This window comes from Liolophura sinensis, chromosome 11, assembly GCF_032854445.1.
Source record: "Liolophura sinensis isolate JHLJ2023 chromosome 11, CUHK_Ljap_v2, whole genome shotgun sequence".
Taxonomy (NCBI): Eukaryota; Metazoa; Mollusca; class Polyplacophora; order Chitonida; family Chitonidae; genus Liolophura; species Liolophura sinensis.
Window position 1 is genome coordinate 14,486,438 of NC_088305.1, and position 27,847 is coordinate 14,514,284.

The following is a 27,847-nucleotide window of genomic DNA, read 5'->3' on the forward strand; positions in this document are numbered from 1 at the left end:
TTCTAGAGATTAGTTCTTAATAAATATTTGTTTTCGATAGTGTCATTAAATATCTAAAGTTCACCGAGATGTACAGTAATATTTGGTATTTATTCATTTGTTTGCCGCCCTTGACCAGATATCTGACAAACCTCCAGACTAAAGGCTTTGGCTCAATGGGAGCTGAATTCGGGTCAGGGGTAGTATTCTGCCGAATTGACGCCAAACATTCTACCAATATCATTTTGTGTGCGTGGCTTTGGTCACACTGAGCTGTTGACGACGCTCTTATTGTCCTTGGCGCGATCTAACGTCTGTTGATCCGGATTTCTCAACGTATAAAACTGACCGCCATGATAGATGCAAAAACTTCCTAATTATGGCGTCATACAACAATGAAGTAAATGTTTTCTAGGCTGTGTGAAAGGTAACGATTTCTTTCCTACACATTTAAACATCTCCACAGGTGGAGTTTGAACGCACAGAAATCGCCATTCACTACCGGTCACGGGAGGAGCTAGAGAGACCATTCAAGGATACAGAATCCTCCGTGTTAAAGAGCGGCCTTTTCCTGGTATCCTTAGAAACGAATGTAGTCCAGTGTCCATTAAGACAACAGCGCAGAAAACTTGCTAAAAATCATAAAAATGGTAAGTGATTGTGATGAATACTAAAACGTCAACTATATTGAAATGAAGCCAGTTTTCTTTACGCCTACACTTTTCCCCACAATTATACACAAGTCTTGTTAAGTTGATTTAGGTTACATGGAGTGTTCAAAAATATTCTCTTATACCACGGTGTATGGTTTTAAGGGTGGAAATAGGCAGAGTACTAAGGAGTGAAGAAGCTTTTCCACATATCCTGCAGAGAATGTCCTCCTCTTTGTGGTCTCAGTACGTATGTCATATCGCCAATGAATTCACCAAAGATCACCAGATTAGCCATTATGCTTATTGGCAAACGAAATATCACCAGATTTGGAGAAAGTTAGTCTGGGATTAAACATCACATCTCCAGCCATTAAAACACATACTTTACAAGTACAAACTTGTTTGTTGACCTGGATACATACGCGATATTTTCTGCTGAACCGGACACAAACGCGATATTTTCTGCTGAACCGGACACAAACGCGATGTTTTCTGCAGAACTGGACACAAAGGCGATATTTTCTGCTGAACTAATACCAAAGTTATGCCTATTTCTGTTCTGCCGTTTTAGTAGAAGAAGTTTTCAAAATTACGAAAAGTGAAAATTATGAAAAAAATGTAATAAAAAGTGCGATTTCTTTGCCATTTCATACTAGTTTGCAGAGGTCACTTTCGGTTTCTCTCCTTGCATTGGGATCATGTTAGTCTTTAGGAGTTTGCGTCCTAGGTTCATTTATTACGGTGAAATATCCACTTCTGGTCATAAAGATGCCAGTTCCGTTTTTTTCCTAAGTTACACATTCGGAATCAGCGCGCACCAGTTTATCCAATAGATGGATAAACCTGTCGGGAATATTTTAACCAGGGTGGAAATTGCAAGAAAAAAAAAGCCCAAGGTTTTCGGTCACATGAATTTTCACCGAAATATAGCGAGCCAAGGTTTTGTGTAAGTGCAGCTTTTGGTCCACTGTTCCAGTAAAGCATACTGAAGTTTCATAAATTTAATGAAAAACTTTACAGGGTATACATGATAAATTGACCACAGTAAAGGTTTTATTCTAACTGTTCATGTAAATGCATACATAGAAATACATTAGACGCTCACTAGTACAATGGCACAAGGAAAATTAGGTAAAAAAAATCACTTAGATTAATTGCAATATATTAGACATAACTGGTCTAGAATTACTCAAAATGCTATGTTTTCATCACATTTAACATACCATAAAACTGAAACAATGCAAAGGGAACAGGCCTCGTGGATATTTGGTGTCTGATTAGGTGTTTTGTTAAAAAACAACAACAACAACAAAAAATAGAAAACGATCCACAGTATTGGTGAAGATAATAATTACCCGAACACATACAATAGGGATTCAAGTTTGGATGTCCTGGATCCCTAAACATAGTGAAAATGTGTGTGCTTATGAATAGTTAAATGCCGAGGCCATAAAAAAAAACATGAAAGATATAAATGGAATATCACTGTTAGATGAATATGTACATTGAATATCAACGTTTGTTTTAGAGTCCTCGGAAGCCAGAGACCTTGCCAAAGCACTTGTGGCTGCCGTAATACCGTGGATTGAGGGAAGCTTACATCAAGGACTGAGCGAGCACAGATCAGAAGGAGACAAAACTAAAATTCTTGACATGTTCTTTGAGCGTTTCCGTGACCAGGTTGCTCGAGATCCACTATCCCATAGTCCTGATATCGTACAGACTTGCATGGTGATTAGAAAGCAAAACATCTAGGAGGAAGATGTTGACGTCGTACAATGAATATTGGACGAATGCAAATAGCCAAAGTATTCCTCATACATACGTACATGTGCTTCAACCATTCGAAGGTAATTCAAGTACTAGTTCGCATTTCCAAATGGACCTCCTTTTAAAGTCCATCAAATCTTAAGGCATGTACCAGTTTTGTGCATCTTTGTAACTTCAGAAAATTGCTTGAGTTTGTTATTTTTTTTGCCCGACAAACAAGTTCCGGTCGAGTTATAAGTCACAAAAGTAAGGTATGTTTTATTTTACATTTGCATATGGTTGATAAATAATTATTTGCCTCAGGAGACTATCAGCATGGCGGTTGCCGTGAGTTCAAAGCCACTTAATTCTGGCATCGTCTATGGGCGTACGTGAGAATGTCTTCTAGCAACGGGCGAAGAGCCATTGGTTTGCGCCGGGCCCCGTCGTTTTCTACCACCATAATGATGGCCGCCATCGTAAAGGCCATCAAATAATTTAAAAAGTATCCTTAATTGAAATATAAACACGGTCAGGTAAATCAGTCAGATATTTGTCGACTGTAACGTCGAGTTTCCCTCATAAATGTGCTATTGTGGTTGTCCGCAACTTAAATCACATGTGTGTGTAAACTCCACCCGTTGAAAAAAATAGGTCATGGTCTCAGAACAGGACACAAGTAAATTGAAAAGTGTTTGCCCACACCGGCTGCCTTATAATTGTTAGCTCTTATTAGTTTTTCAGAAACTGTTGTTCAACTGGTGTGTTAAAATATTTCAGAAGTGATAGGTTTTAGATCTACGGGTGTCTTTCAGGACAATCAACGAAGAAAGATCAATGCAGGACAATCAACGAAGAAAGATCAACGAAGAAAGATCAATGTAGGACGACGCCCTTTGCAAATTAAATCATGATTAACCAGCACGTTTTCTGCTCCATTCCGCTTGTCTGAGAACCGGTTGTTTTGTGAGTGTTGCCTGCAGATTCTTATTGGCTTTTCCGCAGAGCAGGTTTGTTATGTCTGTGAGTGAGTGAGTGCTGGGGGTTTAACGTCGTACTCAACAGTCATGTCTGTGAAGATGTCTGAAGTAAAAGCGAGGGAAGATTTGGGCAGTATTTATTGTGTGGTGAAAAACTCGACGTTTCCCCTGTTAAACTAGAATGTATGAAGGTTGGATCGTTTTGGATTTAGCTTCATCAGCAATATTTCAACCTTGTCTGGGATAAATACGCCATCAAACCTAGTGAATATGGTCTCGATCGAGACTTTGGCATGTCGCGTGTACTATTATAATCTACATTTATATATAAACCAATGTGGTCGCTGTGAGTTCAAGTCCAGCTCGTGCTGGCCTCCTTTCCGCCCAGACCTGGTTAGATCTCCCTTCAATCTGCGGATGGTCGTGGCTTTCCCCTGGGCTCTGATCGGTTTCCTCTCAGCGTAATGCTGGCCGCCGTTGTATAGGTGAAATATAACGGCGTAAAACACCATTCAAATAAATAAATAAATGTATAAAACCACATTCTTGCATGAAGGTCAATGACTGAAATACTGAATGACAGCATCGCCATCTGTGATGCTAAATACATATACATCTTATGTAAATCTCACTTCTGCGATGTGCAAGGTCTTTTGCTATGCTGGCGGACACACCGCACACAAGAATATTTCACCTATACGACAGCGGTAACTCTTCGGAAGAGCGGTGGGAGCGCTGAATTCGTGTTTTGTCCAGGCAGTTAAAAAACCCAAAATAAACTGCCGCAATTTGCTAAAAAGCCGGAGGATAGTGGCGAAAGAAGATGTGAAATCAAAGACACTGTACTCAGCAAGCGCACAGTTGGCTAAAAATTGGAAAAATATTGGAGTTCAAGTCGCGACACTGTCTTGCTTACTCAGAATAGCTTCACTGTGTATTTATTTATTTATTTGATTGGTGTTTTACGCCGTACTCAAGAATATTTTACTTACACGACGGCGGCCAGCATTATGGTGGGTGGAAACCGGGCACAGCCCGGGGGAAACCCACGACCATCCGCAGGTTGCTGGCGGACCTTCCCACTTACGGCCCGAGAGGAAGCCATCATAAGCTGGACTTGAAGTCACAGCGACCGCATTGGTGAGAGGCTCCTGCTTCACTGTGTAAACAGATACACAGATTGCATATCAAACAGTTGTCTTCACTGTCAGTAAGCTCCACAATACCGAGACAGCAAGTGCTAGTAAAAATAAAACACTAAACAGGATTTCACAAAAACTGGGGTGGCAAAAAACAGAGCAAAAATTAACATGAACTAGTTATGCTATCGCTATGGTTTAGTAGGTCATATTTGTCGTGACTCGACATATCCAATTCGAGGACAAGTATGTCAAGTGTGGTATGGTAGAGATCTCTTCTGCGTGTGAATCCGAAGTACAGTGTAAGCTAAATCAGGGAGAAGAAACTGATAATTTGCATTCATCATTCACCATGTGCTGAAGGAAGGTTTGAGTTGCACAGATTTGGACATATTATTTGACTCCTGAGCCAAAAGTAATATTATTGACCTGAAAACCTTAAAGCATGTCAACAACAAACAGGTCAAATTTAATTCTGAGACAGCACAACTCCGAAAGACCTACTCTAGAAAGAGTAGTTCTACGCGTAACTTTACATTAGGGAAACATAGCACAGATTCTGAATTCTTGGCAATCCATAGAATGTGGTGTAGTTCTGTTGGGTACAAAAATAAAACAAAACCAACGACAAACAACGGCAGAAAAAATGGGTGTTCTGAAAATAGAGTAGAGCACAGAGACTTGAAACTCGTGAGAATTCTATCAATAAATTAAACCTGGTTCTCTTAAATGACAGTCACATAGCTTACTGATGGCCTGGCTACCGAAAATAAGCCCGTTTTTTTTCTGAAAGTCTACACTGAGCAAATCGTATGGCCACGCAATAAGCTGTAAGCATTCTCAGTGATGAGATGTTACACAACCGTAAAACGACTTACAAACAGCTGTCAAATGAACTGAATTAATACCTCATGAATTTCATGATCTCACGCACGCTCGGGCTACACTAGGTGGGGATTATCGCAAACAAACGCGGGTAAAAGGCGTGACTTACGGTAGTTGGACTGAATATACATCTTGCATGGTCAGGTTTGCCGTGTTAACGGTGTTATAAACTACCCAAAAATCGCGTGTTTTAGCCCCCCCCCCCCCCCCTAGATTACAAAAGCCCCCATTTATGTCTCGCATAAATCTGCGAGAACTCACGAGACCAAAATGCTGATTCGGTACATAACAGTTCCAGATTAGTTGATCAGTGAAATGGCTGTTTAACACGGGCTAAGGTTGACAGAAGACATAACGAAGAGAGAATTAAACGCGCCGTGTTTCACACGTTCGCCGGGTCAGGTTTGAGGAAACCGCTTCTGGAAGTTACAGACATAAGTAACGCAGTATCCACTCCACCTTTGATCAGCTGGATTTTACATTCACACTCAAGGGGATCAGCTGTATAAAAACACAATCAGCCCACTCGGTTGACCTCACAGGAACGGCCAGGATGTCCGAAGACCTCTCTGAAAAAGTCTTGACATGTTAAGAGGTAGTTCACATCACAATTTAATATATCAAAGATGATTCCCGCACATCTGAACAGGCGTGACCAGCCGACTGATTGTAGCGCTGAGAAGATGTAGACCTATATCTTTCACCGGGCCCACGCGATTGACCTCTACAGTCTATTTCTTTTAGCCAGTCGCCTATATTCAGATGTCTGTAAAATCAGTTACCAAAAGAAGTGGAAGTCTTGTTCTAATTTATAATGTTAAACTCAATCAGCCTTGTTTCGACACCAAGAAGTAATTGCCTCGGATGACGTTATAATTTCTCCTAAACCAGTGGTATGCTGGATAATGGGAGGAGTTCAACATCTTTGACGCAGGGCGACACCTGGTACTTTAACTGGTATAGACTTAACTGTAAACCCTGTTACTGACACTGTCATATTTGTAGTTGTTTACACGTTTTAGTATGATATATCCTTAATAAATGAGTTTTATTTTATCTCTTCTAATATATGATCTCACGGAGGTGTGGAAGATAGATGTTCGGAAATTAAAGCCATGTAGTCTATTCGCAGACACAGTAGTGTAATGTGTATCACTGCGTGGAGTTTGTTTTAACCGCTTCTTGATGCATTGTAATACAAATTACTCTCCACACCCATTGCCCAGCATTCCGCTTGTTTCCGGACAATTATGACGTCACAGAGGTAATGAGTCTTTGGTGTTTAAACCATGCTTATGCAGTTCAGCACCATGAATTAGAAAAAAACATTCTAACTACATTTTCCTTCCAAAGTAGTATACAGAGTTTAGGTTCTGGCGCACGCCCTCCCTTGGGGCCCTCCACATAACAAATAGAGGCCCCCACCCCCCTTTCCCTGCTTCCCCAGCCAAGGCATACACGCTTATTTACGAGTCTAGCCTACACACACACACATTGATATGAGCCTCCCATCCCCTACTCGGGTTCTATAAGACATACCAATTGCACCAGGTATGCTTCTACACCAAGCGTGTATGCAACATGCGAAAGGGTTACAATAATTGCCGATGGCTTCTCATCGGCTCCACGGAGCTCTGTGGTAAGAGTTGTCCGGGGGAGTACTGCGGGGGTCACCTATACCGTCTGAGTGGTCCAAAAATGGCTCGTTAAATTTACTTCTGATAAAACAAATTCTTTACTTGTGCCCAGACGCAAAACACCATCCATTCTAACCCCTGCCCTCAACTCAGTCACATTTAAAACATCCCTGTCCCTAAAACATCTGTGTCTGACGCATCAGAAAATGGCACTTGGAACGAGCATATCGACAATATTATTTCTGGTTCATGTGAAACGATCGAAATCTTTAGAAGTCTTAAATACATACAGGACAGGAAAAGTTTAGAAATTATGTATAAAACCTTTTGTTAGACTTTCCCTTGAGTATGCTGATGTAGTCTGGGATAACCTCACGAAAGAACAAATAATTCGAATTGAAATGCTTCAAAAAGACGCCTTGGGAACTATAACTGGTCTTACAAGAAGTAGTACAACGGCATTGTTGTATGAGAAATCTGGGTTCTTGCCTTTAGCAAAAAGGCGTCTCATCCACAGACTTACACTTTTCCATAAAATAGTTTTTCAAACACCAAATCATGTCCTAAATCGTCTTATCCCAGACTTTTTTCTAATACAAATCCCTACCCGTTGCACTCTGTTGGAGCAATTACCTCTTTCTTCTGCCGAACAGAACGGTTTAGAAATTCATTCTTCCCTCGCACTCTTCGAGATTGGAATGCTCTTCCCTCCCCCCTCCCCCTATATGAAACAACTTAGTGATCAAGCCCATTTTAAATCTAAACTCGATTTATTGTTTCGGTTGACAAATTCACCTCCTTGGTGCTACTCAGAATTTATATTGACGAACATTTTATTATGCAGACTTCGAAATGGCTGCAGTAATCTCAACGGCGATCTATTTGACAACTTCCTTTCTGATTCTCCAGAATGTACTAGTGGACACAAGTATGAAAATGCTGAACATTGTCATCTTTATGATGCACAGAGGGTTAAACTAATGGATGGTGTTATGACGTTGGGTTATACTGGTGTTATTACGCCTGTTACGTTACTTTTTGGGACAACACTTCCGGCAAAATATAATGAAATAATTATGCAACATATGGGTAGCTTTATTAATGAGAGCCGGGCATTTAATTCAGCAGTATTTAGCCGTATAATTTTAGGAAATTTTCCATTGTGTTCCTAGATATCTGTCAATTTTCCTATTTATTCAAGCACGTCTATATTATATCGTCCATTTTGAACTGTTGATATGTAGCCCATTCAGCACTGCACGTCCCCTCCAGAAGCACTTTCTCTTGCACATGTAATTTGCTAGTCTGCTTACATTGTATATATATACACACATACAGTTATTCATCTGTCAAAATGTTGTATTCAACAAATGGGTCACAGTATAAGTCACGGCTTATTGGGGTCCCAATAAGCCGTGATGGGTACCAATTTTTACAAAAAAAAGACTATATAAAAAAATACATGTAATCACTGAATCACCAAACCTGTTTGAAATTGTCTTCCCGTTTTGATCTCACGCTGGTGAAGCATGCCCAAGTCTGCAATTCCCACTATTTGCCATTGTCTTGTTTTGAATTGTTGAAAGGTTTGATTCCATAAACAGGACTGGTATTAAATAAAGATGATGAAGCAGCGATACCGGAGAATAAGACGATATTTCCGGCCTGGGCCGCGTGACTTCCGTTTAGTTAAATAGTGTCTTTACAAACTGAGATATAAATAATTTAATTAGAAATCGTAAATTCTTCCTAGCCATCAGTACATTGTATGTACACTATTTAGAATGCACATGTAAATGTGCCAAATATAGTAAATCAGAATTTGGAAAATTTTCGAAAGACTGCAAGTCCTTTGTTTTTTAACACAAGGGAAGCACTGCATACAGTATATGTATGGCTCTTTTATACTCGGCGATTTATAGCTTGACCAGTTTTCTGTCAGGAGACCTGCAAATATGGGTGAAATTACGTAACTTAACGTGGTTCGCAATTTGCGACAAAAGTATACGTCGCGGAAACTAGGTAAGACCACATTTGTAATGGCAGCGTCAGGTAACATATTTATATTATATTAAAGCAAGCGGACATAAGAGTTTACTTCCAGGTCTACTACATACCAAAGTTTTGCCAATTTCTGTTATGCCGTTTTAGTAGAAGAAGTTTTTTCAATTATGAAAAAAATGATAAAAAATACGATTTCTTTGCCATGCCATACTAGTTTGCAGAGGTCAGTTTCGGTTTGTCTCCATGCATTGGGATGATGTTAGTCGTTAGGAGTGCGTCCTAGCTTTATTTGTTACTGAGAAATATTCACTTCCGGTCATGAAGATGCCACTTCTGTTTTTTCTAAAATTTCACACTCGGAATCAGCGCAAACCAGTTTATCAGAAAGAGAGATAAATCTCTCGAGGATATTTTCAGCAGGGTGGAAATTGCAATAAACGACGTTTTCCGTCACATGACATTTTCACCGAATTATAGCGAACTTATACCATTTTCATCCGAAAAAGCCCTCACGAACGAATTCAACATGCCAGGGCTTTATGCAAGTTGAGCTTTTGTTCCAGCGCAATTGCATCAGTCTGCATGGAGAATAAGAATTTTTTTCATATTGCACAATATCCAATGTTGCCACCAAGTCACTTAATGCAACGTTTGCAAAAGCTAAGGTGGTTATCTACATGTAAAATATACTGAAGTTTCATAATTTTAATGAAAAACTTAGAGCATACAGGGAAAAACCAATGCAGCAACGACAATGCAATAAATGGCGGCCTCTTGGCAATTTACCACAGCGAGGGTTTTATTCTAACTGTTGATGTAAACGGATAAATGGTAACAAATTAGACATTCACTAGTCCAGTGGCACAAGGGGAATTAGGTAAACAAATTCACTGAGATTAATTGCAATATATTAGACATCACTCGTCTAGAATTACTCAAAATGCTATGTTTTCATTTAACATACCATAAAACTAAAACAATGCACAGGGATCAGGCCTCGGGGATGCTTGTTCTTTGATTAGTTGTTTTGTCAAGAAAAAAAATAAAACAAAACAAAAAAGATATGTTCTTTAAGCGTTTTCGTGACCAGATTGCTCGAGATCCACTATCCTATAGTCCTGATGCGGTACAGACCTGCATGGTGATTAGAAGGCAAAACATCTAGGAGTGAGATGTTGACGTTGTAGAATGAATGTTGGACGAATGCAAATAGCCAAAGTATTCCTCATACAAATATACATGTGCGTCAACCATCCAGGAGTAATTTAAGTACTAGTTCGCGGTTCCAAATGGACCTTCTGGTAAAGTCAATCAAGTTTAAAAGCATGTACCATTTTCATGCAACTTCGTAACTTCAGAATATTGCTCCAGTTTGTTAGTTTTCTTTGCCCTAGTGAAACAAAGAGCTGCACACTTTTGCTTTCAACCAACCATTTCGATGCTTTTTGGGGGGTATTTTTTTTGGGGGGGGGGATGAGCTCGTATATGTCAAGCATCTTGAAACTTTGGCCATGCATTGGTTGTGCTGATAAACCCAAACTCAGAACACAAAAGAATTCAAATTATAGTTGGTACAAACAAGCTCCAGCTCAGTTGTAAGTAACAATGACAAGGTGTGTGTTTTTACATAGATTTGCATATGTTTGATAAATAATTATTTACACACGTAGGCCTACCTGTAAGTAACAGAAAATCAACATGTGTGTAACTCTAATTGTGTACACTCATAGGAGTGTTGAATGATCTCTGTTGCCCGGTGGTCAGGCTGCCAGCGTTGCGGAATGCCTCCGGTGACTGTCAGCAATGCGGTCGGCGTGAGTTCAAGTTCATTTAATTCTGGTTTCCTCTACGGGCGTACGTGATAATGTCTTCTAGCAACGGGCGGAGAGCTGTGGGTTTGCGCCGGGCTGTGTAAGGTTTCCTACCACCATAATGATGGCAGCCATTGTAAAGCCAAATGTTAGTGAGTACGGCGTATAACACCAATCAAGTAAATAAAAAAGTATTCTTGGTTGAAATATAAACACGGTCAGGTATATAGTCCAGATGTTTGTCGAGAGTAACGTCGAGTTTCCCGCATAAATATGCTATTGTGGTTGTCCGCAACTTAATTGACATGTATACGAAAACTCCACCCGTTGCCAAAAATAGGTCATGGTCTCAGAACAGGACACAAATAAATTGAAAAGTGTTTGCCCACACCGGCTGCCTTATAATTGTTAGCTCTTATTAATTTTTCAAAAACTGCTTTTTAAATGGTGTGTTAAAATATTTCAGAAGTATTAGGTTTTAGATCTACGGGTGTCTTTCAGGACAATCAACGAAGAAAGATCAACGCAGGACGAGAACCTTTGAAAATAAAACGATTACGCACCTCAAAGTACGGCGCGCAGTACTTATAAACGTACAAAACCACATCCTTACATGCAGGTCAAAGACTGAAATACTGTATGACAGCATCCCCAACAATGATGCTAAATACATATACATCTAATATAGTGCCTATTGTAGAGAACCTTTGTGGAATATCGGCTTCACACAACCGACTAAAAGCCTTTTGCATGGCGGATTGAGACACAAGAATCACATGACAGAGACCCTCACCAACAACCCCATGCATGTCGGCATGCATGTCCCGACAATAGCTCTGATGTAGGGCAACCTTGTGGATTCCTCTTTATCACACATAGCATATTTAATGGAAGCGTTGAGAGGGAAGTTCGCTCCAATGTGTTCCTAATGTCTCAATTCGGCATGCATGTCCCAATTATAATTCTGATGTAGTGCGACAAAGCGGATTCCTGCATTACAAACTTGTTATACCATTTCGGAGCATGGAAAAGACAGGTCGCTCTAATGTGTTCCATGTGTTTTAATACGACACGCATGTCCCAACCAAAGTTGTGATGTAGTGGGACAATGAGGATTCCTGTTTAACAAACTAGTCCTACTTGGTGGGACCATGGAGGGAGAAGGTCGCCCCAATATGTTCCCTGCGTCTCAATTCCACATGCATCTACCCACAATAGTTCTGATGTAGTGTGACAATGTGGATTTCTATTTAACACACCAGTCATACTTCATAAGAGCATGGAGGGGGGAAGGTCGTTCAAGTGAGTTTGATGTGTCTCAATATTGTGCATATGCATGCCCCAACAATAGTTTTGATGTAGTGGTACAATGAGGATTCTCGTTTGACTATTTATACTGACAACGTTAGTTATACTTGGTGGAAGCATGGGGAGGGAGAAGGTCGCTCCAATGTGTTCCTTGTGTATCAGCTCGACATGCATATCCCCACAGCGGTTCTGTTGTAGTGCGACAATGCGGATTCCAGTTTTAGACACTAGTCATACTTGAGAGGATCATGGAGGTGGAGAAGCTGGCTTTTATATGTGTTCCTTGTGTCTCAGTTCGACATCCATGTCCCGACATTAGTTCTGATGTAGGGCGAGAATGTTGATTCCTGTTTAACACACTGGTCAGAATTAAAGGGAGCATGGAGGGTTAACGTCGCTCCAATGTATTCCTTGTGTCTCGTTTCGGTGTGCGTATCCCGATAATAGTTCTGATATAGTGCGAAAATGCGGATTCCTGTTTAACACACTAGTCATATTTGATGGGAGTATGGGGGTGGGGTGGGGTTGGGGGTGACGAAGTTCTTTCCATGTGTTCCTGCTGTGTCAATTCGTGCATTTCCAGACAATAGTTCTGATGTGGTGGGACAATGCGGATTCCTGTTTGACACACTAGAAGTTGGGAGGGGGTGGGGGGTGGGGGGCTCTGTGTTCCATGTGTCTCAGTTTGGCATGCATGTCCCAAACATAGTTGTGATGGTGTGCAACAACGCGGATTCCGGTTTAACAGACTAGTCATACTTGATGGGAGCATTGAGAGGGAAGGTCCCTTCAATGTGTTCGTTGTCTCTCAATTCGACACTCATGTCCCGACAATCGTTCTGATGTAGTCCGACAATGGGGAGTCACACTGTTTAACACACTAGCCATACTTGATGGGTGCACAAAAGGGAGGGGGGAGGCGGGGGGGTTCTTATGTGTTCCTTGTGTGTCCATTCGGCATGCATGTCCTGATAATAATTGTGATGTAGTGCGGCAATGCGGATTCCTGTTGATCATACAAAATATACTTGATGCGAGCAAGGAGGGGGAGAAGGTCTCTCTAATATGTCCCTTTTCTCTCAATTCGACATGCATATCCCTACAACAGTTTTGATGTTGTGCGACAGTCAAATGCCAGAAACTGTTAATTTTTAGAAGCAGAACTATTTTACAAGTAGATGTATTTAACAACTTGTTTGACGATGCTTTTCTTTTAATATTTTAGGGTCATTAACCTAGTTCTAGGCTTGTAGTTTTATATAAGTGTAGGTTCCAATAACATTTAAATGCCTAAACCTCTCTCATTTGAAACCATGTTGTTGATATAATCAATCCCGAGAACGCTGAAATAATGCCAATGAAGCAGAAAATCATAAAGATTCAACTTCTGATCATTTCTAGTCAATTCTTCATGAGGAAATGCAGGGAAAATAACACTAACAAAGAGTTGGTTCTTGAACAAGTCGATTGGAATAGAAAATATCAACTTTCAGGTAGTCATGATTTAATTTTTAACAGTAGTGCTTGAAAAATTAACAAGGGCTGACAAGTAAAAGACAACAAACGTGGGCAAAAATTTTTCTACTCATTTCTGCTCTGGTCTGGGAGCATCAGCTTGTTGTTTAGACATACCGAGTATAGATACACATCTCAATTACGCCGCGGGGCCTCCGTGGCTCAGTTGGTTAGCGCGCTAGCGCAGTGTAATGACCCAGGGGTCTCTCACCAATGCGGTCGCTGTGAGTTCAAGTCCAGCTCATGCTGGTATCCTCTAAGGCCGTACGTGGGAAGATCTGTGGGTTTCCCCATGGTTGTGCCCGGTTTCCACCCACTATAATGCTGGTCGCCGTGGTAAAAGTGAAATATTCTTGAGTACGGCGTAAAACACCAATCAAAATAAATAAATCAAATCCATTACGCCGTGGACAACCAGACAGTGGTACAAGGGTGAGGAAAGCTCTTATCGAGCGTACCGTATGCAGACATTTGACATATCTATCTGACCGTGTTTATGTCTCAACTGAGGACACTGAAAATATCGAAGACAAACGGTGTTTGGGAAAACCAGTATTCTGATTCAAACAAAAGTTGCAGAATTATGCAATGAACTTTCTCGCTAACTACCAAGACGTTACACATGAAAGCGAAGCATACGAGGATGAAAAGGAAGTACAATCTAGAGAAAATTTACTTGCTTTTTGTGTGTAAAGGACTATCAACCTTAGCTACATTTTATTTTAATCGGCTCTTGTTGGAAAATGTTCATTTGTTTTGGGAGATAGTCCAACCAGAATTCCACTCTATTGTTGTACACCCGTTGTCCCACGGAATCTGACATCATCCCAGTGTGAAGCCTCAAGTAACGCTCTGTTCCGACTTCAAACCTAGGCCATTTTACCAAACGAGAGCCGGCTGCAGACTCATTTGGATCTCTGTACAAAAGAACAAAACTTTTACTTACTGTAACTGTAAATGTTGCATGTAATTTTCCGGAGAAAAATAAAAATATGAGTGTGATATCATTTAATTACTTTACTAGAGTTTATGCCGTACTTACGAATATTTCACTTGTGGATACATAAAAAGGTATACATCACAAAATGAGATTAAGGTTTCAAAAAGAAATGGCAGAAAAGACAGCTGTGGTAAAAAAAAAACACATATTAAAATGTATTTTTAAGCATGGTAAATTCATTTTAAAGACGGAGGGAAGAGGATGGGTGGGCGGGGTTGCAGCGTTGGTATAATGTCGATTTCTGAGCAGGTAAATTTATGATGCTGCTTCACTGAAATATCCAGCCGCTCAGCCGTGATAGCTGACTGTAGCACCAATTGTAGCTTAAACCGCTACGCCGTGTTTTGTGCGTGTCACGTCTGTCGCGTGACACTCATTTTTCCGTTTATTTTTTTGACTGGTATTTTTACACTGTACGCAAGAATATTTGACTCAAATAATAAATGATTTATTTATCAGGAAATGGGCTCATAGACGAAACCACCGCACCATTCAATATATCGGTCTTCTCTGACTTAAGGGCGCAGCCGCAGAAGAGAAATATGGGATTCCAAAGCTGAATTTAGATAAACTAAATGCTGTTCTACTAAGAATACAAAGCAAAATATCAGAGTTTAATCGTTTTCATATTAAATATCAGGGAAAGTGGTTTTTTTCAGTAAAATAATTCATTCACAACTTGATTTATTCATTTTCAAGACACTGTTTTGCATTTTTGGTGTGGTGGTTTTCTTAAATTGTTTATAGTCACGACTTATCGTTAAGTACAGCGTACAATCATTAATCTAATCAACCTGTAATTGCTCCGCACTAGCTATATCATGCATATATATTCTTACCCGAAATTCTTAAATTCTTACCCAGTTTTGGCAAAGTTTGTCCAATATCTCATTAAGATATCGCTCAACTGTTTTTCTTCATCGGTGATGTTTGGGATTATCCCTGTTAAAGGTAACCCGAACACAAACGGTATTTCATCAGCGTGGTCAGCTCCAGACCTCCAGGGTTCCATAGGCATCCAGCTACCACGGTGATCGTACAGGTACATGAACGTCCTTGACCCGCTGACAGCAGACGTGTTCCAGTGTTGTCTCAAGAGGGCATGGGCTCTAGCAAACTGCACAACTGAAACCGTAAACATGCTATCAGCCAGGAATTTAATGAGCATTTCTGAGCGTGTTATGCCATCTTGTCGATCACTCCAATCTGTGTACATAAAGGTGAATGGAGTCACTAGTTTCTGGGCTAGGTTAGAATCACCCTGTGTGTAAGAAATCAGGCTGTTAGCCATAAACGTGTCAAATATCTTCTGGCTGATTCCGGTAAAGTCGTCCACCAATTCTCCCGCATCAAGAACAGGTGCCAAAAATGGCTTGAAGAAACTGGCGGCTTCATCCGTGTTTTGACCGATGAGGAAGTCCACTTCTGCTAATTTTCTGGCCACTGTTGAGTTTTTATGAGTAGTGATGAGTTCAGTGGGACTAAAAGGCAAAAACTCTGTTCCAAGCGCAGCAGTGAAGGCGTTTCCAGGGGTTATGAGGTGTTGACTTTCCACTATATCCTGAACGGACTGATGTCGTAAACAGCGTATGAGAATTTCATTCGTAGCTGATGGGCAACCAAGCCTCTTCCCCAAATCCCTGCTAGCTTTTAGAGGATCTGGAGAAATGCTCCATGAAGCGAAAGCGCTTCCACTCTGCGCGATAACTCTCCGGAATAGGCCTTCGGTGAATGGAGAAAGTGCCAGAAGTGTCACACTGGCACTACCGGCCGACTCGCCGAAAACTGTCACCGAATCTGGGTTTCCTCCAAAGGCTGCAATGTTCACTTTAACCCACTCTAGCGCCATTGTCTGGTCCCACAGACCGAAATTTCCCACAGCATTGTCGTCCATTGTGCTCAGGAACCCCAACGCACCGAGCCTGTAATTTGTATTCACAACAACCACATCGTTCCTCAGCGCAAGCATTGTACCCGGATAGTCCTGGCCCGAGCCCATGGTAAATGAACCGCCGTGTATCCACACCATGACGGTCTTAGGTGACGTCACGGACGTATCCAGGGGTGTGTAGATGTTCAGATACAAACAGTCTTCTTCCATTTTATCATTGGGATCTACGATTGGATTGTTTACCAGCATTTGCGGACATCTTGGCCGGAAGTACGAGGCATTGTAGGTTCCCGGCATGCGCGTTTTCCAAACAGGCCGCTTGAAACGATGCTCCCCAATAGGTGCCTCAGCAAAAGGAATGCCCAAAAACTGATGAGTGCCAGCGTCTTCGAAACCTTGAACCATTCCAGAACTAGTGTGTACAATTTTACCCTCCACTTGTCCAGATCGCAGCCCGCCTAATAGGCCTAGATGAATAACGATAACCAGTTCAAGCACCTCCATGTTTTATCCTTGACCTAAAAAGAGGAAATCACACCTTGAGCATATTATCTCATTTAAGGACATATGTGACTTATACTTATTTTATCTTTGTTTAACGTTGTATATTTGTGACGAAAAATCGCGTGTCCAAAGTAAACAAACCCCCTGTGGAATGTACCCAAGTATAGTCTTGATCTACTACCTCGGCCGAGTACACGTATATAGGACTTGAAAACCTTTTCACCGAGGAGGAAACCATAGCATTGCAGAGGAAATCTTTACACCAGGGAGAAAACTTTTATACACCACGGAGAAAACATTTCCGCCAAGGAAAAAACTTTTGCCATGAAGAGGAAACCTTTACATCGCGGAGAAAACCTTTCTACCGTGGAGAAAACATTTACACCCCACGGGGAAAACCTTTTCATAGCGGAGAAAAGCTATACACTACGCAGAAACCTTTACCTCAAGGAGAAAAAGTTTTTCACTGTTATTCGAACTTTACAACTGAATTTATCAGTTTTGTCCAACATATTTTTCTGTTTGCATTAATTTTCTTTTCGATATACATTATTTGTTCTTGATAATAAACATTCATTGGATAAACCTTAAACCACGGTAAATCATTAGAAAATGCTAAGAACTTCGAATGGCACTAAAGGGCTACCGTAGTGAGATGCATACAGTCGAACTTTTATGACAATTTTATGCGCCGAAAAAGACATTCGTATACCAGCTGCCAACCAATGTGGACGTTCCGGATCAACAATCGTAAGGTTAGTCACAAACCACCAAAATAAGGTACAAATTAGGAGTCTTGCAAAAATAAGCAGTCAGCAGTTTCCAGTGATGTCAGAAAGGCGCAAGCTATCTTCTGCACGAAAGAGTGAAATCAGTATTAAAATCGTGTACCATGCTACAGTGTAAGCTGTCGATAATAAAACATGTAACTCAGTTGAGCTTCAATTTTAACTAACCGGCCCCTATAGCACAGTTGGCAGAGCGTCCCCTTCGGGAGCGGTAGAACCTTGGTCAATCCTGGTTCGAGTCACCCCTAAGACTTTAAAAGAGGAAGGCGTTTGCCGTTTAGCAAGAAGGGGATAGTGCAACGACTGGTTGACCCGTATTAGTATAATGGCTTCCTTCGTCCCCACATGACTAAAAATTGTTAAGTACGACGTTAAACCCCAAGAACTCACTCAATTTAAACTGTTCATATATCTGAAGTGGCGATCTAATTCAACAAGATAAATACCCAGCTGTTAGTCTCGGGTTAAACGGAATTAGACCTAGTCAAAAAATAGACACAGTACAAGAGAGTATGGACGCTCTGTACATGATTAATTATAAAAAAAAATTATACTCATTATAAAACTCAAGAACCTTACAGTGAAAGTGTTTGATGGAAGTCCTAGTTTTTGTCATAATAACTTGTGACGTTGATTGAAATTGTCGCATAATACACTGATATATTGCTGTCAATTGCTGTCAATATATTGTAGTAATTTGCAATGTCAAAACTGAAACTACACGTCTGGTCGCACAGTCTGCAAGAGAGAAAACCGTTTTGATGTTTGTACTAATAATGGTTCAGAGAAGATGTAAATTTTCCATGAATGCAGTTTCCTTTAAACCAGGCAAAGGTGGTTAAATATCTCTCACAGTCTTTGCTATATATGGATTGTTTAACGCTAATAGATCATGAATACAGCGTTTAGTGGAAGAGGAAGATCGGGTCTGACCAGGATTGATATATTACTTTTTAGTGCATAATTCTGCATACAGTTGTATTCATATGAGAACAGGTATGGGCTAGCCAAAAAGGTTACAATACGTACGTATCAGAATACATATAGGCTGTTCATATATGGTTCCCTCGAATTTCCTATAGACGTTATTGACGAGAAATTCAAGCAATTCGATGAACAACGAAAAATTTCATGAATGGAAACCCTTGCATGTAGTGGAACTGAAGAAGGCTTTGTGACCTATGACGTTTGTAGCGGTATTCAGATTTCTTAAAGACCAATACTATTAGTGATGAAACGATGTCAATTAAATCTTTATGAGGAATAATAGTATAGACATTGTAGAAAACCTAAGTATATTTGTCCTCATACTCAGCAATTCAACCTTCCTTCCAGTCTGACGAGAAAGCGATATTCTGACGAGACGCACACGACAGCGCGATATTCGGACGAATTTTCGGCAGAGATTTAGTGGACAAGAGATTTAGTAGAGACTTAGTTCAGACTTGGTTCCACAACACAGCACTCCTGTGAATCTCGCATTCTCGGCTAAGTCACGCGCTGATCTCGTCAGAATGACACCCTGTTTTTCAAATCTCGTCCTTATCTGGCGTTGTCGCCCCAATGTCGCTACTTCCAAGGTGAGCTGCATGTAAAGCTTGAAGAATCTGATCAATTCTTTCTAGGATACCGCAACACTCTGGCGAGATTAATTACATAGTCGATATTTTGACGAGATTAATAGTACAGGCAACATTCTAAGGCGATTTATAATACAGTCAACATTCTGATAAGATTAATAATATGGACAACATTCTGATAAGATTAATAATACGGACAACATTCTGATAAGATTAATAATACGGACAACATTCTGATAAGATTAATAATACGGACAACATTCTGATAAGATTAATAATACGGACAACACTCTGATAAGATTAATAATACGGACAACATTCGGATAAGATTAATAATACGGACAACATTCTGATAAGATTAATAATACGGACAGCATTCTGATAAGATTAATAATATGGACAACATTCTGATAAGATTAATAATACGGACAACATTCTGATAAGATTAATAATATGGACAACATTCTGATAAGATTAATAATACGGACAACATTCTGATAAGATTAATAATATGGACAACATTCTCTTGAGATTAATAATACGGACAACATTCTGATAAGATTAATAATACGGACAACATTCTGATAAGATTAATAATACGGACAACATTCTCTTGAGATTAATAATACGGACAACATTCTGATAAGATTAATAATACGGACAACATTCTGATAAGATTAATAATATGGACAACATTCTGATAAGATTAATAATACGGACAACATTCTGATAAGATTAATAATACGGACAACATTCTGATAAGATTAATAATACGGACAACATTGTGATAAGATTAATAATACGGACAACATTCTCTTGAGATTAATAATACGGACAACATTCTGATAAGATTAATAATATGGACAACATTCTGATAAGATTAATAATACGGACAACATTCTGATAAGATTAATAATACGGACAACATTCTGATAAGATTAATAATACGGACAACATTGTGATAAGATTAATAATACGGACAACATTCTCTTGAGATTAATAATACGGACAACATTCTGATAAGATTAATAATACGGACAACATTCTCTTGAGATTAATAATACGGACAACATTCTCTTGAGATTAATAATACGGACAACATTCTGATAAGATTAATAATACGGACAACATTCTGATAAGATTAATAATATGGACAACATTCTGATAAGATTAATAATACGGACAACATTCTGATAAGATTAATATTATGGACAACATTCTGATAAGATTAATAATATGGACAACATTCTGATAAGATTAATAATACGGACAACATTCTCTTGAGATTAATAATACGGACAACATTCTGATAAGATTAATAATACGGACAACATTCTCTTGAGATTAATAATACGGACAACATTCTGATAAGATTAATATTATGGACAACATTCTGATAAGATTAATAATACGGACAACATTCTGATAAGATTAATATTATGGACAACATTCTGATAAGATTAATAATATGGACAACATTCTGATAAGATTAATAATATGGACAACATTCTGATAAGATTAATAATACGGACAACATTCTGATAAGATTAATAATACGGACAACATTCTCTTGAGATTAATAATACGGACAACATTCTGATAAGATTAATATTATGGACAACATTCTGATAAGATTAATAATACGGACAACATTCTCTTGAGATTAATAATACGGACAACATTCTGATAAGATTAATATTATGGACAACATTCTGATAAGATTAATAACACGGACAACATTCTGATAAGATTAATAATACGGACAACATTCTGATAAGATTAATAATACGGACAACATTCTCTTGAGATTAATAATACGGACAACATTCTGATAAGATTAATAATATGGACAACATTCTGATAAGATTAATAATACGGACAACATTCTGATAAGATTAATAATACGGACAACATTCTGATAAGATTAATAATACGGACAACATTCTGATAAGATTAATAATATGGACAACATTCTGATAAGATTAATAATACGGACAACACTCTGATAAGATTAATAATACGGACAACATTCTGATAAGATTAATAATACGGACAACATTCTGATAAGATTAATAATATGGACAACATTCTGATAAGATTAATAATACGGACAACATTCTCTTGAGATTAATAATACGGACAACATTCTGATAAGATTAATAATACGGACAACATTGTGATAAGATTATTAATACGGACAACATTCTGATAAGATTAATAATATGGACAACATTCTGATAAGATTAATAATACGGACAACATTCTCTTGAGATTAATAATACGGACAACATTCTGATAAGATTAATAATACGGACAACATTCTGATAAGATTAATAATACGGACAACATTCTGATAAGATTAATAATACTGACAACATTCTCTCGAGATTAATAATATAGTCAACATTCTGGCCACATTAAGTCGAGAATCTGTGGAGTGTGCAATATTTAGTGGAGATTTGGTTGAGCAATGAACAAGCATGCGAAAACTGAACGAGGGCGCGAGCTTTAGTCGCCAAAGCGAGTTTTAGACGATTGAGAGATATTTACACGAGATTCTTAACTAAATGTCGTTGGAGTCCTGTAGCAATCTAGTTAGATGGTCTCCTATCTTCCTTGTGACGACCTAATCTTGACTAAATCTCGCACTAATGGTCATGCCGTCCTGCCTGTTTTGGGACATATGTGAAGGAGATAGTATGGCGGGATACGGCTTCCATATTTTTCACATGCAAAGGCCAATTAACACTGAAATCAGTGGAGCATATCGCAATATAATTAACGGGTTTGTGCCCTTCGTAAGCTGTGCGTTCGCTTTCCGTTGAAATGAGAGTTTCCTAGCAGAGCGAAACGGCTTTACAAGATAATCACTGGCGTGCAAGTCTACACAAGTGGGAAATTTTGGGTAAATTTGACCTCTAAGCCTCTATGAAAACTCTAAGGTAGAACGGCTTTGTTGATGTTGCATCTGCTGGAAATGATCTTGCGTTAATCACCTCTTTAAAATGTGCATGTGTGTCAGCTTTTGACTGCAGATTCATCTGTTGTTAGTCGTGTTATAACAGAACAAGTCGGTAGCCTTTTATGCCGTTTACATAACTTCCACAAAACAAATGAAAACGAAGTCCAACGAAACTGCCAGCTGATGGTTTGAAAAGAAAACGAATTTGACTTGCATGTAAAGTATGCCTACAAGCCAGATAAACTGTTGCCAGTTTGCTTGCCCGCCAGTTGCTTACCTCAGGGAAACTTGAGGAATGGTTGTTTGCAGTTGCAATAGGTGACAGTAGGCCATACAGTCATCATAATTACAAACACTGGACGAGTTACCATCTCGTAATTGATTGATTGATTGATTGATTAATTGATTTTATTAGCCATTCAAAAATAAATACATACATTGGATTTTAAGAGACCAACAAAATAATGTAATAACAATAAAGTCTAGATTTATTTATTTATTTATTTGATTGGTGCTTTGAAGGGCTGCCAGCAACCTGCAGATGGTCGTGGGTTTCCTCCGGGCTCTGCCCGGTTTTCTCCCACCATAATGCTGGCCGCCGTCGCATAAGTGAAATATTCTTGAGTACGGCGTAAAACACCCATCAAATAAATAAATAAATAAAGATTGGTGTTTCACACCGTACTCAAAGTAGAGCTTGTTCTATCCCATGTATAAGTAGTGACAGCATTGGAGGCGTGACGCTGACATTTCACTTTGTGTCAAATAATTCTTTTTTGATTCTAAATATTATGAATTTATTTTCTCTCAACTATGCCTTAATTGTGTAACTTTAGACCGAAGATTGCAGCTTAGAAAGTAGAAAAGATTTTAATAAAGAGTGAAAGTAGGATTTCGAAGAAACTGATCTTATTGTTAATGGAAGCTTGCTTCATTCCTTAGGACCGGAAGTTCTGAATAAATGATATGATAGATTTGCATTATACAATGGTTTGTGGAAGGCTAGATGCCTGTCTTGCGTGTGATACGGATTTAATAGTTCTTGATTGATTAAACAGGATTTTAAACTTAAAGGGATAGTGTCTGTGGAATAAAAGTAAGTATGAGTTTGTAACAGAGTAGAAAATAGAGATTGTTCGGCAAGCGTAAGATTTTCTGTTCGCAAAAATGCGGTTAGCCTGATAAAGTAATTGGTCTAATTATCCTTTCTTGAACTATATACAAGGGCTTGAGGTGTGTCTGATGTGCGTTTCTCCATAATATATTGTCACATGGTAGATATGGATAAATAAGTGAGTGATAAAAGATTAGGAGGGTTTGTTTCATTTACAGAATGTTCAATGTTTGGAACATTGGAACATTGGACAGTTTGGAACATAAGCTTATATGAACAGTTCCAGGTCATGGAAAAATTTACCAAGAAATTTGAATTTATCAACTTTTTCAACTTTGTTACCAGAGATAACCAAACTGGGAATTGCAGTTACTTTCTTGTTATTGGGTTTTATTGAAATATATTTGGATTTGGAGATATATTCAGAGATTCACCGGAAGTTGTCAGCCAGAAGCCACGTATAAATTTTTTCCAACTGGACATTTGTAACAGAAATGACTTGAGTTGCGTTATCTGTGGAGTAAATGCAACTTGTGTCATCTGCAAATAGAGTAAGATCCAGGAGGTTTGATGCTCTAATGATGTCATTAATGTAGAGTAGGAAAAAGTCGTACCGAGAACAGATCCCCGTGGGACACCAGAGGTGACGGTAGCTTGGTTAGACTGGGCTTATTTAATCTTTACATATTCTTGTCCGTCAGACAGATAGTTTTCAAAAAATGTATTTGGACAGTTACGAATGCCATAATGAGAAAGTTTAAGAAAAAGAATCCCATGATTAACAGTGCAAAATGCCTTTGACAGGTTCAAGAATGTTATGGCACTGTGCTGTTTATTCTCTTTCGCATTTACTAGTTTTTCGTAAAGTTATTTATTTATTATTTATTTATTTATTTATTTATTTGATTAGTGTTTTACGCCGTACTCAAGAATATTTCACTGAAACCAAACTGATTTGGATTAATTATAGATTCCTCTTCTAGATTTTCGAAGAACACTATTGATACAATTCTCTCAAGGATTTTGCTGAAACAAGGCAGGACAGAAATAGGTCTATCATTTTCAATGTGATTAGTCTGACCAAATTTATACATAAGCAAGACTTTAGCAATTTTCAGGCTTTTCGGACCAGTTCCAGAAGTAAGAGATAAATCGATAATGTGTGCTAGAGGTGTAGATATTACACCTGACACCAACTTCACAAGGAATGTAAGTATTCCAGCTTGGTTGTCCAAGAAAATCTGATCTGTAAATTGTTCATTTGCATGTTTCTCATTAGTTTGTCTGCTATTGTACTGAAATACTCATTATAGTTGTTAGCAATCACGGTCTCATCACAAATGGCACTACCATTTATATTGAAAACTTGCCGCTTATTTGCTTTTTTTATTTCGACACAGGGATCCATTAATAATTTTCCAGATCTTTCTTAGGTCTTGATTTACTTTGTTGAACTTTGTTGAACTTCGAAATATAGTGTCCTTGTAAGACGGAATGGACTACTACTTTACTACGATAAGTTCTAAATTTCTGACGACCATTACTTGTCCTATTTTTAAGTTGTTGCCTGTACAGCCTGTTCTTCTCGTGGATTGATTCCAGTAAGGTACGAGAAATCCAAGGTTTAATTATGTTTTTTTTTTTGGAAGTCGTGGTTGTTACTGTTAAATATCCGTCGTGCATTGAAGTAAATTGATCCAAAAATTTAGAGAGTACCGAATTTGTATCTTGATTCGTCAGTATATTATCCCAGCTTGTGGCTCTTATTTATTGGTAAAAGCGTTCCTTTTCTATTGGTGTAAACTTACGATAGCTTATATTTTGCTATGCTGACATCAATTTATGCTGGTCAACATGTATTTTATAAAAAAAAAGTGGTAAGTGATCTGTAATATCCTTTCGTAAAATTCCTGCCAGAAGATTTGATTCATGAATATTACAAAAAAAATTGTCAATTAAGGTAGCAGATCGATATTGGACGCTTGTTGGTTTGGTTATCTCAGGGAAGAAATAACAGGATTTCATTATTTGAAGAAAGGATCTAGTTGGGTGATGCATATCAGCTTTGAAAAGGTCTATATTACAGTCACACGTGATAATACATTTTTTCCTTTCATTTGCTCATACTTTGAGAACAGACAATAAATGTTCATCAAAAGTATTGACATTTGTACGGGGGGGGGGGGGTGTCTATATATATTTCCAATCAGAAAACCAATTCCACTAATGACACAATGAATCGATACTTCTTAAATCTTCTCTGAGATAACAACTACTTATCCTATCATTCACATGTCAAAAAAGCCTCCACCCTTTCGCTTAGACCGTGACATAAGAAAGGACTTATAACCTGGCAGCTCAAAAAGTGATGAATTCGTATCAGAGACCCAGCTTTCAGAGAACCCAAGGACGGTGAAGGGAAAATTTAGACTATGAATAAAGCTGACTATTTCGTCAAAGTTCTTGTTAAGGCTTCTTGCGGTCATGTGCAGGAAAAGAAATGTGGCTGGTATCAGGGATTAGTAAAACAGATTCAGATATAAAGGATGAAGGCGAGTAGTAATTACTAATTACAATTTATGCTTTGTACTCCCTGAAAATGGGCAAATTCACAATCCTTATCCTCAGTACTGGTTTGAGTGGCAGGTGTATCACTTAAGTCCAGTGGATCGAAACACACGTTATCCAGATCGTTATGATCAAAAGTGTCAGCTGAAAGGTTTGCCTTGATAAGTATTATTAACACATTCACGTAAATAGCGAGCTAAATGAGGCAATGCAGATATCAAAATAAGTACACAAGCTTGATATCAGGTAAATCGGCAGGGATATTACATGGCATGAGAATTACGTAGTGTTTGAGGCAGCGGAAGTCAGGTGGTTATACATTGAGAGGAGACAATAAATAACTATTTAGTGCATAGTTCGGTGCATAACGTTTGGGCAAAACAGTTACATAATTGTAACAAGCATGCAATAGGTGAAGTGAGCCCCGTTCGTAAGGTGCATAAAAACAAGAAAATACATTTACCACATTTAAGGCTGATTTTACAAAGCATGATGGGGCCTCCGTGGCTCAGTTGGTTAGCGCGCTAGCGCAGCGTAATGACCCAGGAGTCTCTCACCAATGAGGTCGCTGTGAGTTCAAGTACAGCTAATGCTGGCTTCCTCTCCGGCCGTACGTGGGAAGGTCTGCCAGCAACCTGTGGAGGGCCATGGGTTTCCCACAGGCTCTGCCCGGTTTCCACCCACCATAATGCTGGCCGCCGTCGTATAAGTGAAATATTCTTGAGTACGACGTAAAACACCAATCAAATAAATAAATAAATAAATAACTGTTCAAAAATCATGTAGGAGAAATACTTTTACGGGTTACACTGAAAAAATCACACATCACACTGTTTCACCGTTAAAGCAGTAGTTATAGGAACACACACACACACACACACACATCACACTGTTTCACCGTTAAAGCAGTAGTTATAGGAACACACACACACACACACACACACACACACACACACACACACACACACACACAGGTTCGAGTGCAGATTGACTGAATTTTCGCGACTTTAGGCTCGCCTATTTGGTGCTGGTCACCTTGGGGTCCATGTCTTAGGTTCGCTTAGCCCATGCAGGATACCTTTTGGGATCTGTGCCTTATAGGAAATCTATTACATTATAGTAGGCCTATACCGGGAGCTCGACCAAGAGCCATCCGTACCATACCACAGTGTGTTCCATGTGTACCTTTGCAATATACCGCATACATGGTACCTTATTTTAAATTCTTCATTAAGGCGTAACAAATCAATCTTATTACTTTTCATACATAGATAATTGACTAGTCTTCTGAACACATAAATACAAACCAGAAAAAAATTTAACCTTACCTTCTCTCAAAATGTAACACATCTATCCCTGTTTCATTCGGTTAACCTGGATAAGCCTAGTGTGGTTTGAGAATCACTGAACTGTGAAGATACTGTACTGGCATAGCGCATGATGGCCTACATATAGTTTGATTCACATCAGAGCGAGCACAGTGAAATAGCGTAGTCACTTCTGCAGACAGTGAACATTCGTGCAAACACCTGTTTGAAAAGGTGAACACCAGAGCAAATGAATAACCTGCCGATTTCTTTCAGTAAACTAGGAGAATACACAAACACTTCACTTCACTGAGTTTTGGACGCGTTTTATGGTGTGTATGTATGTATGTATGCATGTATATATGCATGTATGTATGTATATTCTTTCAGATTACTCTATATGGCTAATTATAAAGAATATGTATGTATGTATGTATGTATGTATGTATGTATGTATGTATGTATGTATGTAT

General features: G+C 38.9%; 1 protein-coding gene across 2 annotated transcripts; it reads right to left on the bottom strand.

The window, feature by feature from the left end:
* Window positions 1-13,601: 13,601 nt before the first annotated feature.
* LOC135477921 (acetylcholinesterase-like) lies at window positions 13,602-27,449 on the bottom strand. 2 transcript variants are annotated; one of them, XM_064758141.1, is made up of 3 exons: window positions 27,396-27,449; window positions 15,521-17,069; window positions 13,602-14,577 (listed from the first exon to the last, which is right to left on the bottom strand). In XM_064758141.1, exons 2-3 carry the CDS (start codon window positions 17,053-17,055, stop codon window positions 14,367-14,369), a joined length of 1,746 nt encoding a protein of 581 aa, XP_064614211.1. In that variant the 5' UTR covers window positions 17,056-17,069; window positions 27,396-27,449; the 3' UTR covers window positions 13,602-14,366. The 2 variants fall into 2 exon arrangements, with proteins under 2 accessions (XP_064614211.1, XP_064614212.1); XM_064758142.1 differs by lacking the exon at window positions 27,396-27,449 and adding an exon at window positions 22,663-22,714.
* Window positions 27,450-27,847: the final 398 nt, after the last annotated feature.

Excerpts from the sequence above, each read along its gene's own strand:
- LOC135477921 (XM_064758141.1), bottom strand. The coding sequence starts at position 17,055 with ATGGAGGTGCTTGAACTGGTTATCGTTATTCATCTAGGCCTATTAGGC. Across the intron at positions 14,578-15,520 it reads ACAAACTTTGCCAAAACTGG|AGATCCAAATGAGTCTGCAG; the intron begins GTAAGAATTTAA and ends TCTTTTGTACAG.